The 21338-nt window shown below is 36.8% G+C and overlaps 1 protein-coding gene across 2 annotated transcripts in view; it reads right to left on the reverse strand.

Annotated features, from left to right (window-relative positions):
• Nucleotides 1-872: 872 nt before the first annotated feature.
• The window catches only part of LOC149827008 (phosphatidylinositol/phosphatidylcholine transfer protein SFH6-like), a 60353-nt gene continuing 39887 nt past the window's right edge, over nucleotides 873-21338 (reverse strand). For both annotated transcript variants that reach the window (XM_090019108.1, XM_090019109.1), the window contains exons 5-15: nucleotides 5483-5749; nucleotides 5265-5342; nucleotides 5022-5123; nucleotides 4869-4918; nucleotides 4680-4779; nucleotides 4453-4551; nucleotides 4228-4344; nucleotides 3531-3654; nucleotides 1665-2062; nucleotides 1430-1504; nucleotides 873-1213 (exon numbers count right to left, since the gene is read on the reverse strand). In XM_090019108.1, the coding sequence (XP_089875234.1) occupies nucleotides 1193-1213; nucleotides 1430-1504; nucleotides 1665-2062; nucleotides 3531-3654; nucleotides 4228-4344; nucleotides 4453-4551; nucleotides 4680-4779; nucleotides 4869-4918; nucleotides 5022-5123; nucleotides 5265-5342; nucleotides 5483-5749 (1431 nt within the window). In that variant the 3' untranslated portion in view covers nucleotides 873-1192. The remainder of the gene's footprint in view (nucleotides 1214-1429; nucleotides 1505-1664; nucleotides 2063-3530; nucleotides 3655-4227; nucleotides 4345-4452; nucleotides 4552-4679; nucleotides 4780-4868; nucleotides 4919-5021; nucleotides 5124-5264; nucleotides 5343-5482; nucleotides 5750-21338) is intronic.

Consider the following 21338-nt stretch of genomic DNA (forward strand, 5'->3'; position numbering starts at 1 on the left):
TATTTATCTTGATCCATCACAAAGTTGGATCAGAATTAGATCCATACATCTAATCTAATACTGCTCAAATTCAATCATGACCCAAACATTATATTTAATAGATCTTACAAATAAACTTGATCTATATAAGAATTGAATCTAAACTAAGTCCTACTATATCCAGATCCATATACATTAAGACCCAAAAAATTGGATCGACGCCAGATCCAAAACATGAACATAATATTAAGCATAAGAACAATATAATAACTCTAAGAATTTCAGGATCCAAAAGTTTTACCAGATCCAACGAGGTCTTTTACAAAAATACATGTACCAGCTGGATTCAAACCTATCAGAATGACGCTCTAATACCACTGATAGATCTAAGATCGGGGTGTGCACCGAGAAGACTTGAGAAGAAGAGAAGTGATTAACGACTTGCTTCAAGGGTATCCTCGATATGAACATTGAGACATCTTCAGTATTCTGCAGAGGCAGAGGCTAAATAATTTTTAACTTCCTAAGTAGCCATTATCCAACCCTAAATGTCCCATTAGATTTCCAAACATGTTGAAAATCCAATGTGTAATGAGCTCCACCATTATCCTGGTGGTGCATATCTCAATGGCCCACTACTCAAGTGAGTCATTGAATTCTAAGTGAAACTCATTTGGCTACACTGGATCCATACCAAGATCCAACATTATACAACTATACCATTGGGTTTTGAACCTGCAACATCCCTACAAAAGGTGACGTGCACTAGCAGTCAGACAAGCGGAGCCCCGTTGGTGCATAAGAGCAGTTCTTTTGAAACGCCACAGCAGGAAGGAAAAATGTTATATTCTATAACGCAGCATCCAAATAAAAGCACACGACTGTCATCGATGTGAAAGAAGAATAGGTTGTTTACATAAATTCAATCACAAAGATGGGCACTTCATGTCGGTACCATCCATCTTTGAAATTAGCACAGTCGAGATATGTACCAATCCTCGTCCCTGGTTTGTTATCGTATAAACATCTACAAAAACTCGATATTTTTGAAAGGCAGTAATGTTTTCTCAGGGTAATAAATATATAAACTCATCTATTATTAGAACCCAGACTTCCCATGTATATGACTACTTCAAAAGATAAGTTCATTGTAAAACTCTGAACTTACAAAGGCGAAAGGTATGGAAAAAACACTAGAAGCAGGTCTCCGATTTCACCAACAGAATGCCTTTTTCTGCAAAAAAGAACATCTTATATAAGCTTTCAAATTAAGGGCAAACGGATGAGGAACTTGCTGAATGCAGCTAAACTACAATTTTGAACACGTAGGCTAAGAGACCCAGGAAGCCAGTTAGTGACTCAAATAGGTTCCCCCCCAAGTCCCTGATTTAAGAATAAGCATTATGACATATTAAAAGCTTCAAATGTGGGAGGGGGAAAGAAAATCTACCCGGCATTTGGACTCCCTTTGACGGTCTATGTATGCAAGCAGCTCTTCTTGCTTCATCACAGCTTCGTACAGAGCCTGAAGAGGAAACAATCAACAAATTCAGAATTTTCTGATCACTTGTTTGGAGGGGTGGTTCCCCATACACTTTCTGCAGTTGTCTCCTAATGAAATTTGTTCCACGAATTCTTAGATATATAATTGGGAAAAAAAGTCCTGTAGTCATTTTATTAAATACCATTTTTGTGGTGATCAGATCAGCTTCTAGTGCATCCACACGGCAGACAGCAGCATTCAGCAACTCCTCTTTTTCGGATGGCATCTCAGCAGGCCTTGCTTGCAATGCATCAACCTTCTCCTCAACCTCTCCTAGCCTTTTCAATAAAGAAGACAGGTCATTCTCAGTCAATCCTGGAGATGGTGAAGGGAGATGGAACTCCTGAGGTGTTGGGTCAAGTGGGAAAATGACATCATGGTAATCCCGATCCAATCTTCTGTCAGGGAGCTTCTTGGCTACATGGCAGATGAGGGCACGCATCACAGCAAAAACTGTCACTAGGAAGGCCACTATTCCAGCATAAATTTGGGCATGGATCCCAACTGCAATCTTGTTCGCATCAGTCAGAGGAAGTAAACCTGCAGTGAAGATATTAACCAATTGGACTTGAGTACATCTCCAAAAATCTGTATGGAACATGATAACATGCAAAAATTGAAAAAAGTGAGTCCATAAGATAACAAAGGGCCATTTAGAATTTAGATGACACACAAAACAATGTTTTTGGAACTAATTTTCCTGAAACTTTGTTTTAATTTTTCTTAAAACATTGTTTCATGTTTGTTTGGCTAATGCTCTCCCCAGAACTGCGTCTTTGAAAATGTGTTTTTGAGACTTAAGAGCATTATGAAAAATAGAAAATAACAGCTAATTTCAGATTTTCTTTTGGTAAAATGAATTTTATTTCTCAGGCCCTCCTCTTTCACTCTTCCTCACACGCACAAGCTCTAGATAGGTCCTTGAGTGTGGTTATGGTGAAGAAGACCTATTTGACCATCCAGATGATAAATCCAGGTGTCCTCTGGCAAGAACTCATACAAATCAGGTCAATGCTTGGGGAAGTGAGGAAGGAGGTGTGAGCAAGGTGGAGATGGCAGAGCTTGGGACAATTAGTGGCAAGTAAGGATGCAAACGGACCAGATTTGGGATGAAGGTTTTCTGATTTTTGGCTGTTCCAAACTGATCTGACTCTCCAATGTATTTAGCTATCCAAAATCCGATCTGTTTGCATCCCTAGTGGCAAGGATAAGTATGTGGAGGCAGTTGAGCTTGGGGCAATTGGTGGAATTGGACAAGCTTGATGATATGGAGGGTGGTTGGGTGGCAAGAGAAGAGGGTGAGGAGGTACTCATTGCCCGCAGAGAACCTGATGAGGATATGAGTTGAAAGTCTCTCAGTATCCACATAATTTAGAGAGAGAAAGAGAGATTTAATTTAAAAAAATCATTTAAAATCAAGGTGACAGCCAAACAACTTTAAAGTCTCAAGCAGTAAACACCATTTTAAAAGATTAATAAAATCGGTTTTAGAAAATCAAGTTGTTTTTTAGCTAATGGGCTAAAGCAAGAAAGCTGAGAGAAATGCTAGTCCAAGAAAGTTTAAAAATATAATTTCCATGCACAAACAAGTTCATGAGGTTGTGAGGACCTAAATGAGAGGCTAATAAATGGATTACACTCTGTCACTCATTACAGATATTGGGTTGTTTAATTGCAAAGGATGGCGGAGAAGTATTTGGGTTGAAGGATCTTATTCACTTTTGGGGTTAAAAAGTTCACTTGATGCCCTATATTGTAGCATTTCCCACTTTCAGATTAAAGACTAGACCTAAAGCAGCTTGATCACAGAATATATGCTCGAGTGAAGCCAATAAGGGCAACAAATTCCTCAAGTTTTTGAACACCAAAGGGCTATATTTTGGGAGTCTAAACTAACACGGCAGAAGATCAATAATCTCTTCAGTTTACTCTCTCTCTCTCTCTCTAAAAATTAATCTAATCAATAAAAGATAAAAGTAAAAGAGGTTCCAAAATCAGGTTGCCCCACCTTTAGAAACAGGCACTTTTTGTGCAGATACTTCTTTCTTGCAACCGGCATCCACAGTCTTGTCAACCATGGGAACATATTCGTCATACCCTATATAAGCATTTGGCTTGCCAGATAGTTTAGCCTGCAAAATATCAAAGAAACTAAAATATATAGCTTTCCATATATCTGGTGCATATGAGACATGATAATATGAAAATCACAGTGAATTTATTCCAACATCAAACAAAGTTGCACCCAAAGCATCAGGTAGACACAGAGTTGGAGCATTCAAGTGCCTTCTAGCCATCCTAGAAAGTTGGGCATTTTGTGTAACACAATAAAGTAACCATCAAAATTTCATTTTAGGCATTTTATTGTCTCTTAGTTTCTGGCTCCATACTGCTTCAAGCATCACAACCATAACACATGCTCGTTTGATAAGAGCAGTTAGCAGCTGCAATATATGGAATATACCTACCCCACTGACATATGTATCCAAGCATTGAAGTACCACAAATCCAAAGAAATAGTAAGACAATTGAAGCAGTTTATCAATATCAGAAACTGCACAAGAAGCCATCAATTGCTTTCAAGATATGGCTATTCTGCTTTTAAGAAAGCTTCATATGTATCTATGGTGATCAATCAGTATCAGATATGTTTCCATCATATCAACTAAATGTTGCCTTAAATCTTAAGAGAAAATGTGACCTACTTCTTCACGAACTGGAGTCAACCGAATACTTGAGGTATATCTCCTCGTGGCTTTTGGTGAAGCCATGTCTTCAGCTTCAGATCCTGATTCTGCAGTTGATGTATCACCTCCTTTCATCTGATCCAACCAGTGGAACAAAATTACATTTCAACTACCACATTAAATCATAAGAAACACCAACTTGTTTCCACAGCTCAAAAGAAAATGGTCTGCTTGAGGACACACCAGTGGGTAAAGTGGCCTTGCATACACAATTACTTTTCCTTCAGTATTTGAAACAGTAACAATTTGTCTGGCACACCGTGCTTCGCCACTAAGAACCATCTGCAGACCAACATTCAAAGGCAAGTAACACGCTTAAACACATGCACGTAAAGCAACTCCAAGAAAGACAACTGCTACGTTTTCATGTGGAATACAAACAGAACATAAGAAATAGAAAGCATTAAAACCTTTAATATATTTGGATCTTTCCATGGACCTTTATCGGACTTCAAGCATCCACCTTGATCGGAACACGTACAAATACCACCAAGAAATTCTGGCAATTCGCTGGGAAAGGACATAATATCTTTGTAAGATTTGGAGGCATCTTAATATAAATTAATAGATCCTTCCATTGCTGCAAACTCACAACTTACTTGGCATCAATTATCTCAAGCAACTTACTCTGGTACCTATTGCTAAGAACCTGATAAGAAATGAACCATTAAAATTTCAGGCAGTTTTCAAAACTTCTGAAGGAAAACATAGATGGCCATATCGGAAACATAACAGAAGCAGTTGCTACATACATGAATCTTTGATGTAGTTTTGGGATCAAGGAAGGACTTTATGGTGTTCCATAGAAGTCTAAAACCAGGACCAGCATTGATGATGAACATTTGATGCAATGTCTGCATCATGCAACTTCCAAGTTAATAAAGGCTTTAGGAATTCAGTACAGTTCTCATAAGGAGAATCTGTAACGGATTGTCCTTTCATTGATAAGAATAATTAGCAGCAAAGCTATCCGAATGAAGAATCATTTGTTATACCTCAGGATAGTTATTACCATCAATCTTCTGCAGACGGTCAATTAGTTCCCGTGCAGCCTTGCTAAGATTTTTTAAGCCCTGATAGTAAATCAATTATTAGAGACATCTGAATAGAAGGGCACCAATTGAAGCTCCACAAGAAAGAAGAGACTAGAAAAATCTCAATCGAATGTTCCCATTAGGCAAATATGAAAGTTGACATGTGAAAAGTAATATACCAGCCCATGCACATCTATGATTGTTGTACTTGAATCAATGTGCCTTTTTGCAGCAATAGAGCAAGCTGGAAATTTGACAAGAAAACATTTCTCAAATCCCTGCACATGGTATTTCATGTATCGGTCCATAGTTGTCACTTGCATAAGCTTGTTTGGATCAACTTTTCCCAGTCTTTCAATGTAAACAGGCCTTCCCTCCTTATCAACACCATGATGACCATGTGGGTAGTAACTTAGGACTTCATCCAGCTCTTTGAATTCAAAATCCTGATGGAAGACAAGTAATCATGAATACTTATGAAGCCATCCAAAAGGTAAGCCAGACAAAAGTAGAATGTAACTTATTGCTCAAAAGGAAATGGCACAGGATCATGCTGCCAATGACCAAGACTCAGTTTGAAGGTTATAAGCAAGGTTGTAAGTAGAGTATCGTTACCCGTATCGGTCGGGCTCAAAGTTAGATGAGTATCGTATTGCATCGTATCGTAAAAAATGGTAATTTTTTAATTTTTTCCCCAAAAAAATCAAGAAAAATCAGAAAAAAATAGCATTTTTTTAAAAAAATCATAACACATGAAAAAATGATGAATTGCACAAAATACAACCATAAAATCACATATGAAACATTTATGTGTCTATGAGCTGCATAAGACATCATCAAACATTAACTAATATAGATAATATTGCATGCATACTATGTCACATGGGTGCGGGTGCAGGTGCGGGTGCGACACGGGTGCAGCGCAATTCCAAAAAATTTGGACACGGGGACTCGGCTATATATATATATATATATATATATATATATATATATATATATATATATATATATATATATATATATATATATATATATATTTTTTAAATATATATAATTATATATATAACAATAAATTAACACATAAAGATTGTAAATTTTAAAGCAAAAATAAAAAAACAATTCTTAACAACACAAACTTACCAAAATATAACACATAAAAGAAGTTTGTGAGTGTGATAAACAACAAAACTTATCATAAATCTGCCTCATCGTCTGAATTAGAGGGAAGAACAGGATCGAGGTAGTCCATATTGAGAGTATGCAAATTATGTTCTCCCTCGAAATCAAAATCTTCTGGATTTAAATCTCAATTCTTGGATGGTCCACAACTGCATCAAAAAATGACTATATTAGTATCTAACTTAAAACTTTGAATACAAAGAAAAAAAGTACCTATACTCTTCTTTGGTGCGGCGATAAATTAATCGTAGATTTGAGTGAACATAAACTAAATCATCTGCTCTTTTACTAGTGAGTTTGTTTCTTTTAATGTTGTGAATTTGAGCATATGTACTCCAATTTATTTCACAACAAGATGATGTAGCAGGTTGGGATAACAACTTCATTGTAAGACGTTGCAGATTTGGTGTCTCTGATCCATATGCTGCCCACCAATTAAGGGGATCTTCCTCGTCCTTTGCCACAAGTGCTGCTAAAGAATCAAATCTCCTAGTAGAAAACTTGTCAAACTCACTATTTACAACCTTAAACATGTGAGGATCATTAAAAAGTCTTCCCAAACATATCATTTTATTTCTTGATATCTCAGGATCTTCATTTGGAGAAACACGACAAACACCTGCTGTCAACCATTTTTTTTGCATAGTATTTTGGATTGAGAGAGTGTGTCATGCAATGCACAGGTGTATTGCTTTTATCTCATCTTCTCACTAAAACTGAATGTACATGATTATAAAATTCTGAATCATCAAGTGCAATATCTTTCTTCTCATGTTTAAAAATGATACTTTGAACTTTTTGAATCATATTGTCCTACATTTCATAAATTTTATGAAGCATGAGTACATCTCTGTCAACTTCTCTCAACATTTCCCAAATAGGATATGTAAATTCAACAAAATATGTAATTTTATCCCACCAAAAATCATCACAGATGCATTTTTTTGATAGCTTGAGCCTTGACATCATCTTCAGTACGATAAAAATCTCAATCTTGATCAGCCACCATCATCATAAATGCATTCTTGAGTTGCTTAATTCTTTTTATCATAACAATGAGATAAGCAAAACGAGTTTCAACAACTTTCAGTAACTTGAGATCAGAATGCCTATTAAATATAGAAAGGGCATGACGATGGTTTACAACAAAATTTCTAATATTTCGAACATCATGCTCTATTATTTCAATCCATAAACACATTTCATGTGCATGTGTATCATCTTTTAATGGATTGCATATACTCTTAAATGTCAAATTTAAACTGTGTACTGCACAAGGAGTCCAAAAAATATGTGAATATGTATCTTCACATGCCAAATTCATTCATGCACGACTGCAAACTAGAGCATTGTCAGTAATGATTTGCACCACACTTTCTTCACCCACTTCTTTTATCACTTCGACAAATAATCTCGTTAAATATTCAACATCTTTATACTCTCCAGATGCATCAACAGTCTTCAAAAAGATTGACCCATTAAGTAAGTAAGCAATGAAGTTTATCAGTGGTCGTCTTTGTATATCAGTCCACCCATCAGAAATAATCGGCACTCCATGTTGTTTCCATGCAAATTTTTGGGTCTCTAACAAGTCTTCAATTCTATTTTTTTCCTCTGCAAGAATGACTGTTCCTAGTTTTTCTGAACTAAGAGGCACATAACCACTCAAATTACAATTAGCCAAAGATGTAATCATATCTTTCCAGTATGGACTTCTAACTACATTAAAAGGAATTGAGCTTGAGTAAAAGAATTGACCAATCTTTTTATCAATTTTTGCTCTTGCCATGTTTTTAAATGACGCTTGTATTGTTTTATTGCTTTCCATCTTTCTTTTCTTTAAAAGCTCTTCTTGTACATCACTAGCAGTAGGAAAAGATAAATTAATCGAATCGCTTTTCATCTCTACAATTTTCTTCTTTTCAGCTTCCTCTTGTTCTTTTTTTAATTGTTTTAACATGTCTTTGTCAACCCCAGAACATGCCCTAATTCCTTGACCACGAATATGCAAAAGATGTGTTTCCACACGCGTATAAGAATCTGTGAAAACAGTCTTACATAGATTACAATGAAACTGCACATTCCCACCACCACCACCACTACTAGCTTTTACCCCTTTTGTCACAAGCCTCCAAAGTGGTTGAGAAACTTCTAATTCAGGGTTAGAACTTGAATCAAATGTATTGACACTACCGCTAGAACTCGCCATTATATCTGAAAAGTGATAACTGAAAAGAAAATAAGTAAATAAAATAAAGATAATAAACACTTCAAAATAATAGTAATATGAGCTCCAGGTTCGTTCCCCCTGTTCAAACCAGGCCCTCATCTGCAAACTAGGTTCGAGATAAGGAGCTTACCCCTATCTGATGCAAAAAGGAGGGGCAGGGCAAGCCCCTGCTGAACCTTATCAGTGGCAGGGGCTTCACCCTTGCCAAAAAGCCAAAGGCAGCAGGGGCTTGCTTGTTCTTATTTTCCGGCAGCCCCCCCTCCCCCCCCCCTCCCTGCACCCTCTGCTCGCAGAAGAGGGGCTCGGCCCCTCCTCGTTTCCCTTCTGTCCGGCGGGGCAAGGCTCGGCCTATCAGCCGAGCCCCCTCTTTTCCCTACTCCTTCTTACCCCTGTCGAACAAAAGGGAAACGAGGAGGGGCTCGGCCCCTCCTCGTTTCCCTTCTGTCCGGCGGGGCAAGGCTCGGCCTGTCAGTCAAGCCCCCTCCTTCCCCCACTCCTACTTATTACCCCTGCGATAAAAGGGAAACGAGGAGGGGCTGAGCCCCTCCTCTGTGAATCGGAGGCACAGGGAGGGACCGAGCCCCTCTTCTGCGAGCAGAGGGTGCAGGGGGGGAGGGGCCTGCCTGACATAAGCGAAACGAGGAGGAGCCAAGCCCCTACCTTGTGAATAGGAGGCACAAAGAGGGGTCGAAACCCTCTTCTGCGAGCAGGGTGCAAGGAGGGAGGTTGCGAACAGAGAGTGCAGGAGGGTCGACATACCTGTTGAGTGTTGACGGAGGGGGAGATGGTGGCTGGCACTTGTGCGTACCATCGTCGGAGTCTGGATCGCTGCCGTGGGTGTAGGAGAAAGCTGCAGGGGCTGAGGGGGAGAGGCAAAATCGAGAGGGTAAGCCCCTCCCCCTATCGATAAACCCCTTTTAGGGTTCGGCTGCAGATGAATTTTGGATCTGGATCGGGTCCGAACCCGATCCAACCCGGATCCAAACCGTATTTTAAAAATCAAAACGAACATTTTTGGACTCGGTCAAAGTTGACCGAGTCCAAAATGTGGACGGACTTGGCCTTGACTCGTTGATCGAATCTGACTTTGTGTTGACCGAGTCTGTGTCTGCACCCATGTCGGGGCGTGTCGACTCGGGTGCGGTGCCTCCTTAGCCGAGTCCGTATGACATAGCATGCATATCTCACAAGATCAATGAAAAATATTAAATATCTTGCAATTAAGAACATGCACTCTTGAGATTTTTTACCTTAACCCACTTCCTTAAGTGAAAAATAGTGGAAATGCACTCTTACTTAGAAAACTGCAAAAGCCTTCTCCCTTGTGCACGGATTGACCCCCAAATTGTTCTCACAAGTCGTAGGGTGTGTGGATACCCTCTAATGGCCTCTACACAAATGAGGAAGTCGGCCCTCAAGAGGTCTTTAAAACTCAAAAAAGCAAAAATACAATTCGGCCCTTTTTAAAGTGTGTCGAAGGTGTATTGTACAATACGGTACGATATATAGATGTATCGTACAATACACCTGATACGGATACGATACATTCGTATGGCAATACAAGTGTGTATCGTATCGATTTTTCCCATAGTAACGATATGTATTGTACCGTATCATATGATACGGTATGATACTTACAACATTGGTTATAAGTGCAAGCCCCAACAAGAAAACAGATACATTAAGACATAGAAGCACTAATGAAAAGTATTAATAAAATTTGTAGCATCAACAACAACATTGAGCCAACAGTTAAGGAAGTGTTGATTCCTCACCTGGCCGATGGGTAAACCAATAACAAGAATTTGGGATGTGTGGAGCCTCATTTTTTACAAAAAAATATGATCAGCTGGAGAAGTCTCATATATTCTGTCAAAAATTTCTACTGCTCATTCTTTATCTTCTTTCTCAAGACAGCAATTTTGTAAAACATCCATAAGTTCAATTCGATATTTAAATTATCCTTAATATAAAGCTATTAGCATCACTGTTGTAAGTATCACATTGTATTGTATGATACAGTATGATATGTATCGTTACTATGAAAAAAAAAAACGATATGATACACTCGTATCGCGATACGAGTGTGTATTATTGTATCTATATCGTACGATACAACCTTGTATTATACTGGATGTATCATATGATACATTTGTTAAATTATATATCAAATATTGTAATCTTATATATATTTTATATATATAAAAGGTGATATATATACATATACTATTTATATGTATATGTATCTACCTAATTCTATATATATAATATATATTTCTTTATTATTAGTCATAGGGGTAGTTTAGTCATTTCACCATTCTTGCACATATTCATTATACGAATATGCTTGTAATTCTTCCTTCTTTTATTTTATTTCTTTTCCTTTTTTTCTTTTTTAATTCTTGTGCTTTTAGCACATGGAGGGGCCCACCCAACATGATTGTTGGGCCCTCCAACGATTATAATTATAACCATCGGAGGGGTCCCAACGATAATATTGGGAGACCCTCCATGGCCTCTCATGTTGTATAAATAGGGGTGTTCCCCCTTTATGCTTTTGTAAAGACCTCCTTGGGTTCCAATATATTGAAGTTGATATTTTTATGCTTTTGTGCATGTGTACGTGTGTCTTTGTGCACTTGTGAGAGTTCTCCCTTGTGCCTTTGTGCACACTTCGCGTTTCTAGCATTGTGCTTCTACTCAAGATCTCTTTTTATAGAGATTTTCACATGGTATCAAAGCTTGGTTTGAGGAAGGAAGATCGTGTGTTTCTCCACATTCTTGGGTGCCTCGGAAAACATGCTTTCAAGCTATTGGAGATTGAAGTGAATCATTTCTTTCGGCCAATATTTTAGAGGTCTTTTTTGTCAAGAAAGACTTAAAAATCTATTGAGGTATGTGTTCTTTTCTTATTTTTATCCTCTCTAATGGGCGAAAAGGACTCACTTCTCCCTCGAGTTTAAATTCAATGGTTCAAACTATCATGTTTGGGCCGGTAATATGGAAGCCCATATTAAAGGGAAGGGGCTTTGGGGGTATGTTTAAGGTTTGATTCCGGAACCCGAACCAAAAATCACCATTATTGAAAAAGGAGATATAAAGGTTCTTGAAGAAAAAGAAAGGCAAAGAGCACTTGAAGATTATTCAAAGAAACATGACAAATGAAAAATGAAAAACTTCAAGATTTTATCTGATGCAGTGCAGGAACCGAAAACTCTCGCTAATGGGTGCCTGCGTCGATACTCGTTGATGCGGCGTGAACTTTCGCGTTAATGGGTGTTGATGTGCTGCTAGTTTGTCGTTGGCTGCACTCTTCCACTGCATGACCGTGCAATACACGATAACCCAAGCAATGGCGGAGGCGGCATGCAACAAAGTAAAGAAGACAAAGACTGACAGCGATTAAACAAATTGATGCAAAAGGAATAAAGACATAAACAAACAATAATGTGTGGCTGAAATACCAAAATAAACAAAGTGAGGAAAGGCTACAAAACCTGACATGAAACAGAAAAGTAATAAATGGAACTAATAAACAATAGGGAAGAAAGAAAGTAATGACAAAAAAAGAAAATAAAGGACTGTTGCAAAACTGACGTGACAGAGAAAAAGCAAAATAAAGAAAACAGGAGGAAAGTAAGAGGCTGCTGCAATTTCGTTCTTTTTTTTCTTCTTTTCAATGGACTAATAAACCATTACAAGGTTCAAAAGGTAAACAAACTGACGACTATTGGTTGAATGTAAAGAAATAAATGCAAACAACGCGAAAGAAACCTACGGCTGCAGTGAACCAACAGAAAAAGGACAAACAGGAAAAGGAAAATCCACAGTAAGCAAAAACAGGCGTGCGGCTAAAAAAACAAAATAACAGAGATTATGATTTTTCCCATTCATCGCTGCATGCAACCCTAAGTTGGGTTATTTAAAAGGGTTTGGCTGGATCCGGGTCTCGGGTCCGGACCCAAGACGAACTTTGCCTGTTGCTGGATCTGGGACGTGCTTTGCATCATTGTTCTGAGCCTGCTCTGCATCATTATCTTGGTTTTTCTCATCCGTTGAAAAAAAGATCAATGCCAACATCATCAAATTCAAGAAAGCTTCTGAAGCTTGGCTATATCTTAAAAAAATGTATACGTCAAGAGATTTGTGACACAAATACTACCTTCAAAAGAGGGCTTTGACCTTACAACAAAATGAGATGACTATTCGGGAATACTTTGTCGAATTGTCTTTCATTTGGGATGAGCTTGCTATGCTTGAACCCAAATGGAGTGGTGAAGCTATTGAGCTTAGACACAAACAACTAGAGGAAGATCGCTTTTTTAACTTCCTAAATGGTCTTAGAGCCAAATTTGAATAAATTTGGTCTTTTCTTCTCTCTTCTTTCACATCTCCCGTCATTGAAGATGTTATTACTAAATTGAGTGGGGAAGAAACCCGTATGGGCATTAGTAAAAGCAATCCGAGCATCCTTGCAACCTCCTCTATTCAAGAAGAAAGTGAAGAGGTGAATGTCGTTTCAAGACCGGGTAACAATGTGAGGACTTACAAACCTCCTCATTTTAAGAATCAAAGTCAAGAAGGAAATTGGCAAAATGGAAAGAGAGACTATAGCAAATTAAATTGTCAGTTTTGTAAAGAACCGGGATATATCAAACCAATGTATCCAAAATGGAAGAAATTGCTTGCAATGGCCACCACCATTCAACCGGAAGAACGGACATCCTCTTCCAATGGGTCTCTCTCTACAACAAATTATAGAAGCTCTTCAACCTCTTCTCAATAGATGAATTTTCAGAGCCACTATGTCAACCTCCTCCCCTCCCGGTAAGACATTTTGGCTCTTAGATTCTGGTGCATCATTTCATATGACCCCAAGCGTTTGTTCTCTTTTGGAATACTCTAAAAATTCTTTTGCATCTTTTGTCTAAACGGCGGATGGAACATCTCTTGAAATTAAAGGAATAAGTAATTTCGAAAAACAAGATTTCTTTATTCTAAAAATAAGATTCATACCAAAACTAAATTTGAATTTGTTTTTGGTTTCTCAACTCTCGGACCATGGTTGCGATATAAAATTCTCTTCTAATAAATGTTGGATATAGGATCACCGGTCCAGAAGGTTGATTGGGGAAGGCTCTAAGAAAGAAGATCTCTACTATATCGACTTTCTCCAAGTTTTCAAGAATCAATTTTGTAATGTTGTCCAAAATAAAGCTATTCACGTGTGGCATAAGAGACTTGGACATCCTAATATTGTTAAAATTTCATATTTGCCATTTGTTAAACATCTTTGTAAAAGAGATTTTACATGTAATGAATGTATTCCTGAGAAAATGAAAAGTTTACCCTTTTATCAAAGATCCATGTTTACAACAAAACCTTTTAAAATCGTCCATTCCGATGTATGGGGTCTGGCTCCTGTGATATCTAAAGGAGGATTCTCATATTATGTGATTTTTGTTAATGATTATACAAGGTATTATTGGATATACTTTCTCAAACATAAGCATGAAGTTTTTTCGACTTTCAAAACTTTTTATATGATGATCTTAAATCAATTCAATGGGAACTTAAAAAATCCTTAGATCCGACTCAAGAGGAGACCTATCAAACGAATTCAAGAGTTATCTTGAAAATTATGGTATTCTCTATCAAAAAATTTGTCCAAAAACCCCTCAACAAAATGGATTAGTTGAACGAAAGCATAGGCATATTATTGAAACAACTCGAACTTTGCTTATTTCGCAAAACATTCCAAAAAAAACTTTGGGCTGAGGCAGCCCTTACATCGGTCTATCTCATAAATAGACTTCCATCAAAAAATTTGAAGAAAATTTTCCCTTTTGAAAAATTATACGAGAAGGAACCTGACTATAGCAGATTAAGGGTGTTTGGATGTAAATGTTTTGTCCTTATGAATAAAAATGATAAGCTTTCCCCAAAGGCCATTCCTTGCGCCTTTCTTGGTTATTCAGAAACCCAAAAGGGTTTTCGATGTTATGATGTTAAAAATAACGAACTGTATGTTTCCAGAAATATGAGTTTTTTGAAAAATCTTAGTGGTTTCGAAAGTCTTGTATCTCATGATGAGAATATAAATTATTCCTTTTTATTTGAAATGTTAGCTAAAGATGATGATACAAGTGATGATGAGTCAACTCAGAATAACTCAAGCGATAATGAAACCGAGGAAACTATCACCTCTCTGCTCTCCCCCTTCATCAACATATCAATGAGGGATCATTTAGAGAGCCCATCACCTATGTCCATAGAGATAAAAACACCTTCAGAAGTGCTCTTGAAAGATATAATGACACCAGTAGGACTGTTTCCCCAAAAAAGGAGAACCTACGAAGGACTGAAAGACATAGGAAAGTTCTCTCTAGATTTATCTCATATGACTCTTTCTCACCTAAATATAGGGCTTGTCTTAGTGTCATTCATTCTTACATAGAACCTAAAAATTTTGAGGAAGCACGAAAATGTTCTGAATGGGTAGAAGCTATAGAGAATGAACTCGGTGCTCTGAGAAGAGCCAAAACTTGGGAATTTCAAGATCTTTCTAAGGGTAAGAAAATAATAAGATATAGATGGGTATTTAAGATAAAAACTAAGAGCGATGGATCTCTTGAGAGATATAAGGCGTGAATAGTTGCTAAGGGATATAGTCAAGAATATGTGATTGATTATGAAAAAACTTTTGCCCCTGTAGCCCGAATGGTAATAGTCCGGTGTCTCATCACCGTTGTCTCAATCAACAAATGAAACATCTATCAAATGGATGTTAAAAACGTCTTCCTAAATGGTGATCTGAATGAAGAGGTATATATGGATGCTCCACCAGGAATGAAGACTCCCAAAGGAAAAGTGTTTCACCTTCGTAAAACACTTTATGGTTTAAAACAAGCCCCTAAGGCTTGGTATGATAGGTTTAACTCCGTAATGTTAGAAAATGATTTTTCTTCCTATTTCACTGACTATGCCTTGTTTGTAAGAAAAACCAATGTCAGGATTGTCATTTTTCTTTTATATGTGGATGATATGCTTATAACTGAAAGTGATTCTAAAGGGATTAAAAGTATAAAATCAAATTTAAAAGATGGATTTAAAATGTCGGATTTAGGTTTCCTAACTTATTTTTTGAGTATTGAAGTAGCATACTCTCATAGAGGGTATTTTTTATCTCAAACTAAACTTGCCTCTGAGATTATTGACAGGTCAGGTATTACAGATGATAAGGTTTATAAAACTCCCGCTATAGTGAAAGCCAAAATGAAAATTGATAATGGTATTCCTCTCTCTGATCCCACCCCCTACAGACAACTTGTGGGATCATTAATGTATCTGAGTATTACTAGACCAGATATTTCTCATGCAGTTCATACTGCAAGCCAGTTTCAGCATGGACCAACATCGGTTCACATGAGTACAATTCTGCGGGTCGTAAGATACATAAAGGGTACACTAAATAAGGGAGTATTTTTATCTTCTTCTTCTGAATTAAAATTAATTGCTTATACTGATTCTGACTGAAGAGGTGACCTAAATAACCGTCAGTCCACCATTGGTTTTTGTGTGTTTTTAAGAGATTCTCTGATCTCATGGAGATGCAAGAAGCAGCAAAAAGTGTATTTATCCTCAACTGAAACTGAATATCGTGTCATGGCAACTACTACCATGACATCAGCTGCTAGAAGATATGGGGATCATATTAAAAGGACCCACCAAACTATGTTGTGATAACAAGAGTGCAATTTATATTGCTAAAAATCATACTTTCCACGAGCGGACTAAGCACATTGAAATGGACTGTTACTATGTTTGTGAAGCCTATATGAAGGGAGTTATCGATCTTCCATATGTTATTTCAGAATATCAGTTGGCAGACTTCTTCACTAAAACTTTGTGTGCTCTGCGATTCAACTTTCTCCTTGGTAAACTTTCGGTCATCCTGCCCTAAGTTTGAGGGGGTGTTAAATTATATATCAAATATTGTAATCTTATATATATTATATATATAAGGTGATACATATACTATTTATATGTATATGTATCTACTTAATTATATATATATATATAATATATATTTCTTTATTATTAGTCGTAGGGATAGTTTAGACATTTCACCATTCTTGTGCATATTCATTATACAAATATGCTTGTAATTCTTCCTTTTATTTTCTTTCTTTTTTTTCTTTTTTAATTCTTATGCTTTTAGCACATGGAGGGGGGCATCCAACATGATCGTTGGGCCCTCCAACGATTATAATTATAACCGTTGGAGGGGTCCCAACGATCATATTGGGAGACCCTCCATGGCCTCTCATGTTGTATAAATAGGGGTGTTCCCCCTTTATGCTTTTGTAAAGACCACCTTGGGTTCCAATATATTGAAGTTGATATTTTTATGCTTTTGTGCATGTGTATGTGTGCCTTTGTGCACTTGTGAGAGTTCTCCCTTGTGACTTTGTGCACACTTCGTGTTTCTAGCATTGCGCTTCTACTCAAGATCTCTTTTTATAGAGATTTTCACAACACCTTCGATGCACTTTAAAAATCGTTGAATCATTTTTTTTTTTGGGGGGGGGGGGGGGGGGGGGGGTTAAAGACCTCTTGAGGGCTGACTCCCTCATTTGTGTAGAGGCCATTAGAGGGGTATCCATGCACCCTAGGAGTCGTGAGAGCGATTTGTGGGCAGATCTGTGCACAAGGGAGATAATTGAGGGTATATTTTTTAAAAACTTGGTTATTTAACTATTAAGTATTTATAAACTTGGTTATTTTTTTTTTGTTTATGTAATATGAAAGTATGAGTCTTCTAGCATGTTATTAATTGCAAGATATTTAATATTTTGTATTGTTCTTATAAGATAGTTAATGTTTGATGATGTCTTATGCAGCTCATAAAGACATAAATGCTTCATATGTGATTTTTGTTAAAATGTAAAACTGTATATATATATATATATATATTATTATTATATATATATATTATTATTATATATATAAATATATTTTTCATTTCTTTCTTTTCTGTAATTTTTTTCCTTTATTTTTATTTGTTGTCTTTATGTCATCTAGTTCAGTTTGAACTAGAATGATTGTTGCTAGTCATGTCCTGTCTAGACTTGACTAGCAATAGAGTTGTTGGACTAACCGTGTCCAACAACTCTATTGAGTCCTCTTTCAGCTGTGTATATAAAGGGGTGCATCCCCTCTTGTATTTTATTTCAATGCTTCTTAAGCAATTGGTTTTTCATATCAATAAAAAATACATTTTTATTTTTATTTTGTTTCCAGTTATACTATTTTTAAGGGTTATGCTTTAGTGTCATTCTTGACACTTGCCCTTGTGAATCTAAGCTCGTGTTTCGAAGATCCCCATTTCATTTCATGGTATCAGAGCTGCGGAAGTACTAAATCTTGAGGAAAAGTTGCTTCGGTTTCTGTGCCTATTTGTAAAAGTGTTCGGCACTCAAAGAGAAGTGTTTTATCACTTCATTGGGGAAGATTTCACATCTTGTTGTATTGGTTTTTATTCTTTCTTTTTCATTTTCCTTCTTGTTTCTCTTTTATCCCTATTCTTTCTCAACTTGTAATCGATAGATGACAATGATAAAGTCACAATCATGCCTATGAAACTAAGTGATACAAACTATGTAACACGGGCTTCAATCATGAATCACCATATATGGGGAAAAGGCCTATGGGGGATTGTGGATGGTTCCGATTCGGAACCTAAGTTATCTCTTACTAAAAAGGAGGGAGATAAAGAGGTCCTTCTATCGAAAGAAGATAAAATCAAGGCTATTGCCTCATACGAGAAGAAATGGAAAGAATGGAGAATATCTCATGCGAAGATAATGTCATGGCTTATCAATAGTGTTGACATTAAAAAATGCTCAAGTCTTACCAAATTTGATACCTTAAGAATATGTATTCCCTTAAAGATATTGCACACGTGTGCAACCTCCAAGAAAAAGTTCGAATGATGACACAAGGAGACAAAACTATTTGTGAATATTACAATGGGTTGTCCGAACTTTGGGAAGAACTTTCCCTTTTAGAACCAAAGTGGCATTGTGCCGAAGACATCGAGCTTCGTCAGAAACAACTCGATGCTGAACATTTTTACCAGTCTATCACTGGATTAAGGCCGGAATTTGAAACCACTAAATCGACCCTACTTCAATTGTTGAAACTATTGAAGAGTTAACAATGAAAGAAAATCGTCTCCTAAAAGGTTCTTCAAAAATTGAAGATGGTTCCGTTTTAGCCGTGTCTAGACCAGGGAATCATGTTCGATCATATAGGCCTCCTCACTTTAACCAACAAAATGGTGACTATGATAAGAAGAAAGTTATTTGTCATCACTGTCATGAACCGGGACACTACAGGCCACAATGTCCCAAACTTAAAGAGCTGAGAGAAAAAAGAGCTGTAATTGCTGGATCGGAGCCTAAAGATCAGGATGCACTAGTTTCCCTGACCCAACTAATGGAGATTCTTCAGCCTCTCATCAAAGGTGTCTCTTCCTCATCTGAAGCTTCAACCGGCGCAGCAGCCTCATCTTTTTCTGATTCAGGTAAAATTTCTTAGCTCCTTGACTCTGGTGCATCTTTTTATATGACCCCAAATAATCAAAGTCTATCCAAATGTGTTAAAAATAAAACAAGTGTGTCAAAGGTCTTTACTGCTGATGGGACTTCTCTTGAAATAGAAGGAATAGGAAATTTTGAAAAAATTTATAAAACAAAGAAATTTTTTATTCCAGAAATTAGACATGTTACCAAATTAAATTTAAATCTTTTATCTGTATCTCAAATTTCTGATTATGGGTTTAATATTTCCTTTTCTTCTCATGGTTGTTGGGGTACAGGATCGCCAGTCAGGCAAGCTGATTGGGGAAGGCCATAGAGAAGGAGAACTCTATTACATGAATTTTTTGGAAATGCCGCAGAAATCTTTTTGTTATAATATTCAAAAAATAGAGTTGGAACTGTGGCATAAGAGACTTAGTCACCCACATATAGCCAAAATCCAACATTTTCCAAATCTAGGGAAATTTTGTAACTCTGAATCATTTGATTGTAAAGATTGTATTCTCGGCAAAATGAAAAGATTATCATTTCAGAACAGAACCTTTTTCTCTTCAAGACTACTTGAATTAATACACTCGGATGTTTGGGATCCTGCACCAGTAATTTCTAAAGGAGGATTTGTTTACTATGTTATTTTTGTCGATGATTTCTCCTAACATACGTGGATTTACTTTCTCAAACATAAGTCTGAAGTATTTTCATACTTTCAAACTTTTCATAATATGGTTAAAAACAAGTTTCAAAATGATATTACTATTTTTCAGACAGATTCAGGGGGAGAGTTTTTATCCACAGATTTTCAAAATTATCTTAAATTGCATAGCATCACACATCAAAAATCTTGTCCTTATACACCTCAACAAAATAGACTGACAAAACGAAAACATCGTCGTATTATAGAAACCACTAGGACTTTATTAATAGCAAATCAAGTCCTGAAAGACTTTTGGGCAGAAGCTGCCTTAACTGCCACCTATCTCATTAATAGGATGTCATCTTCTTCGTTGCAAAATATCACTCCCATTGAAAAACTTATGAACATTTCTCCAGACTACTCTAGACTAAGAATATTTGGGTGTAAATGTTTCATATTTACTGACAAAAATGATAAACTTTTCCCTCGTGTGATTCCCTGTGCCTTTTTAGGATATGCTGAAAAACAGAAAGGTTATAGATGTTTTGACTTCGAAAATAATAGACTATATGTGTCTAGAAATGTTTCCTTTCTTGAAAAAGAAAGCTTCTTTGATTTTAGAAAATTAAAAGACGTCACTGAGTACTCTTTTTTGCTAGATCTAACATCAACATCTAATGAATATGATGATCAAAGAATTATTGATCTTAATGTTGAAAATGAAGAAGTTCATAGAGATACTAGTATTCAATATTCCAGGTGACAAGAGTCTAATCCTCCATGTGCACTTGAAAAATATTCTAACATTCCAACTAGACAATCATCCCGAGTCTCGAGGCCTCCAGGAAAGTTTGTATCATACGAGTCTTTCTCACCCACATATAGGGCAGTTATTGCATTAATTCACTCATATGAAGAACCATCCACATATTTTCAAGCAAAAAATGATATCAAATGGATAAAAGTAATGAAAGCTGAATTGGATGCACTTGAAAAGGCTTCTACATGGAATATTCAAGATCTTCCTCCAAGGAAGAAAACTATAGGATGTCGATGGGTTTATAAAATTAAAACCAAGAGTGATGGTACTCTTGAAAGATATAAAGCTCGTTTAGTAGCCAAAGGTTATGCCCCAGAATATGGGATTGATTATGAAGAAACCTTTGCTCTGGTGGCTCGTATGACAACTGTTCGAACCTTAATTGTCTTAGCTTCTATCAAAAAATGGTCTATTTTTCAAATGGATGTCAAAAATGCTTTTTTAAATGGAAAGCTAGTTGAAGAAGTATACATGGAACCCCCTCCTGGTCTAAGTATTCCTAAGGGTAAAGTCATTCGCTTAGAAAAAACTCTTTATGGACTTAAACAAGCATCAAAAGCTTGGTATG

Source organism: Nuphar pumila, chromosome 10 (assembly GCF_984573655.1).
Source record: "Nuphar pumila chromosome 10, dmNupPumi1.hap1.1, whole genome shotgun sequence".
Lineage (NCBI taxonomy): Eukaryota > Viridiplantae > Streptophyta > Magnoliopsida > Nymphaeales > Nymphaeaceae > Nuphar > Nuphar pumila.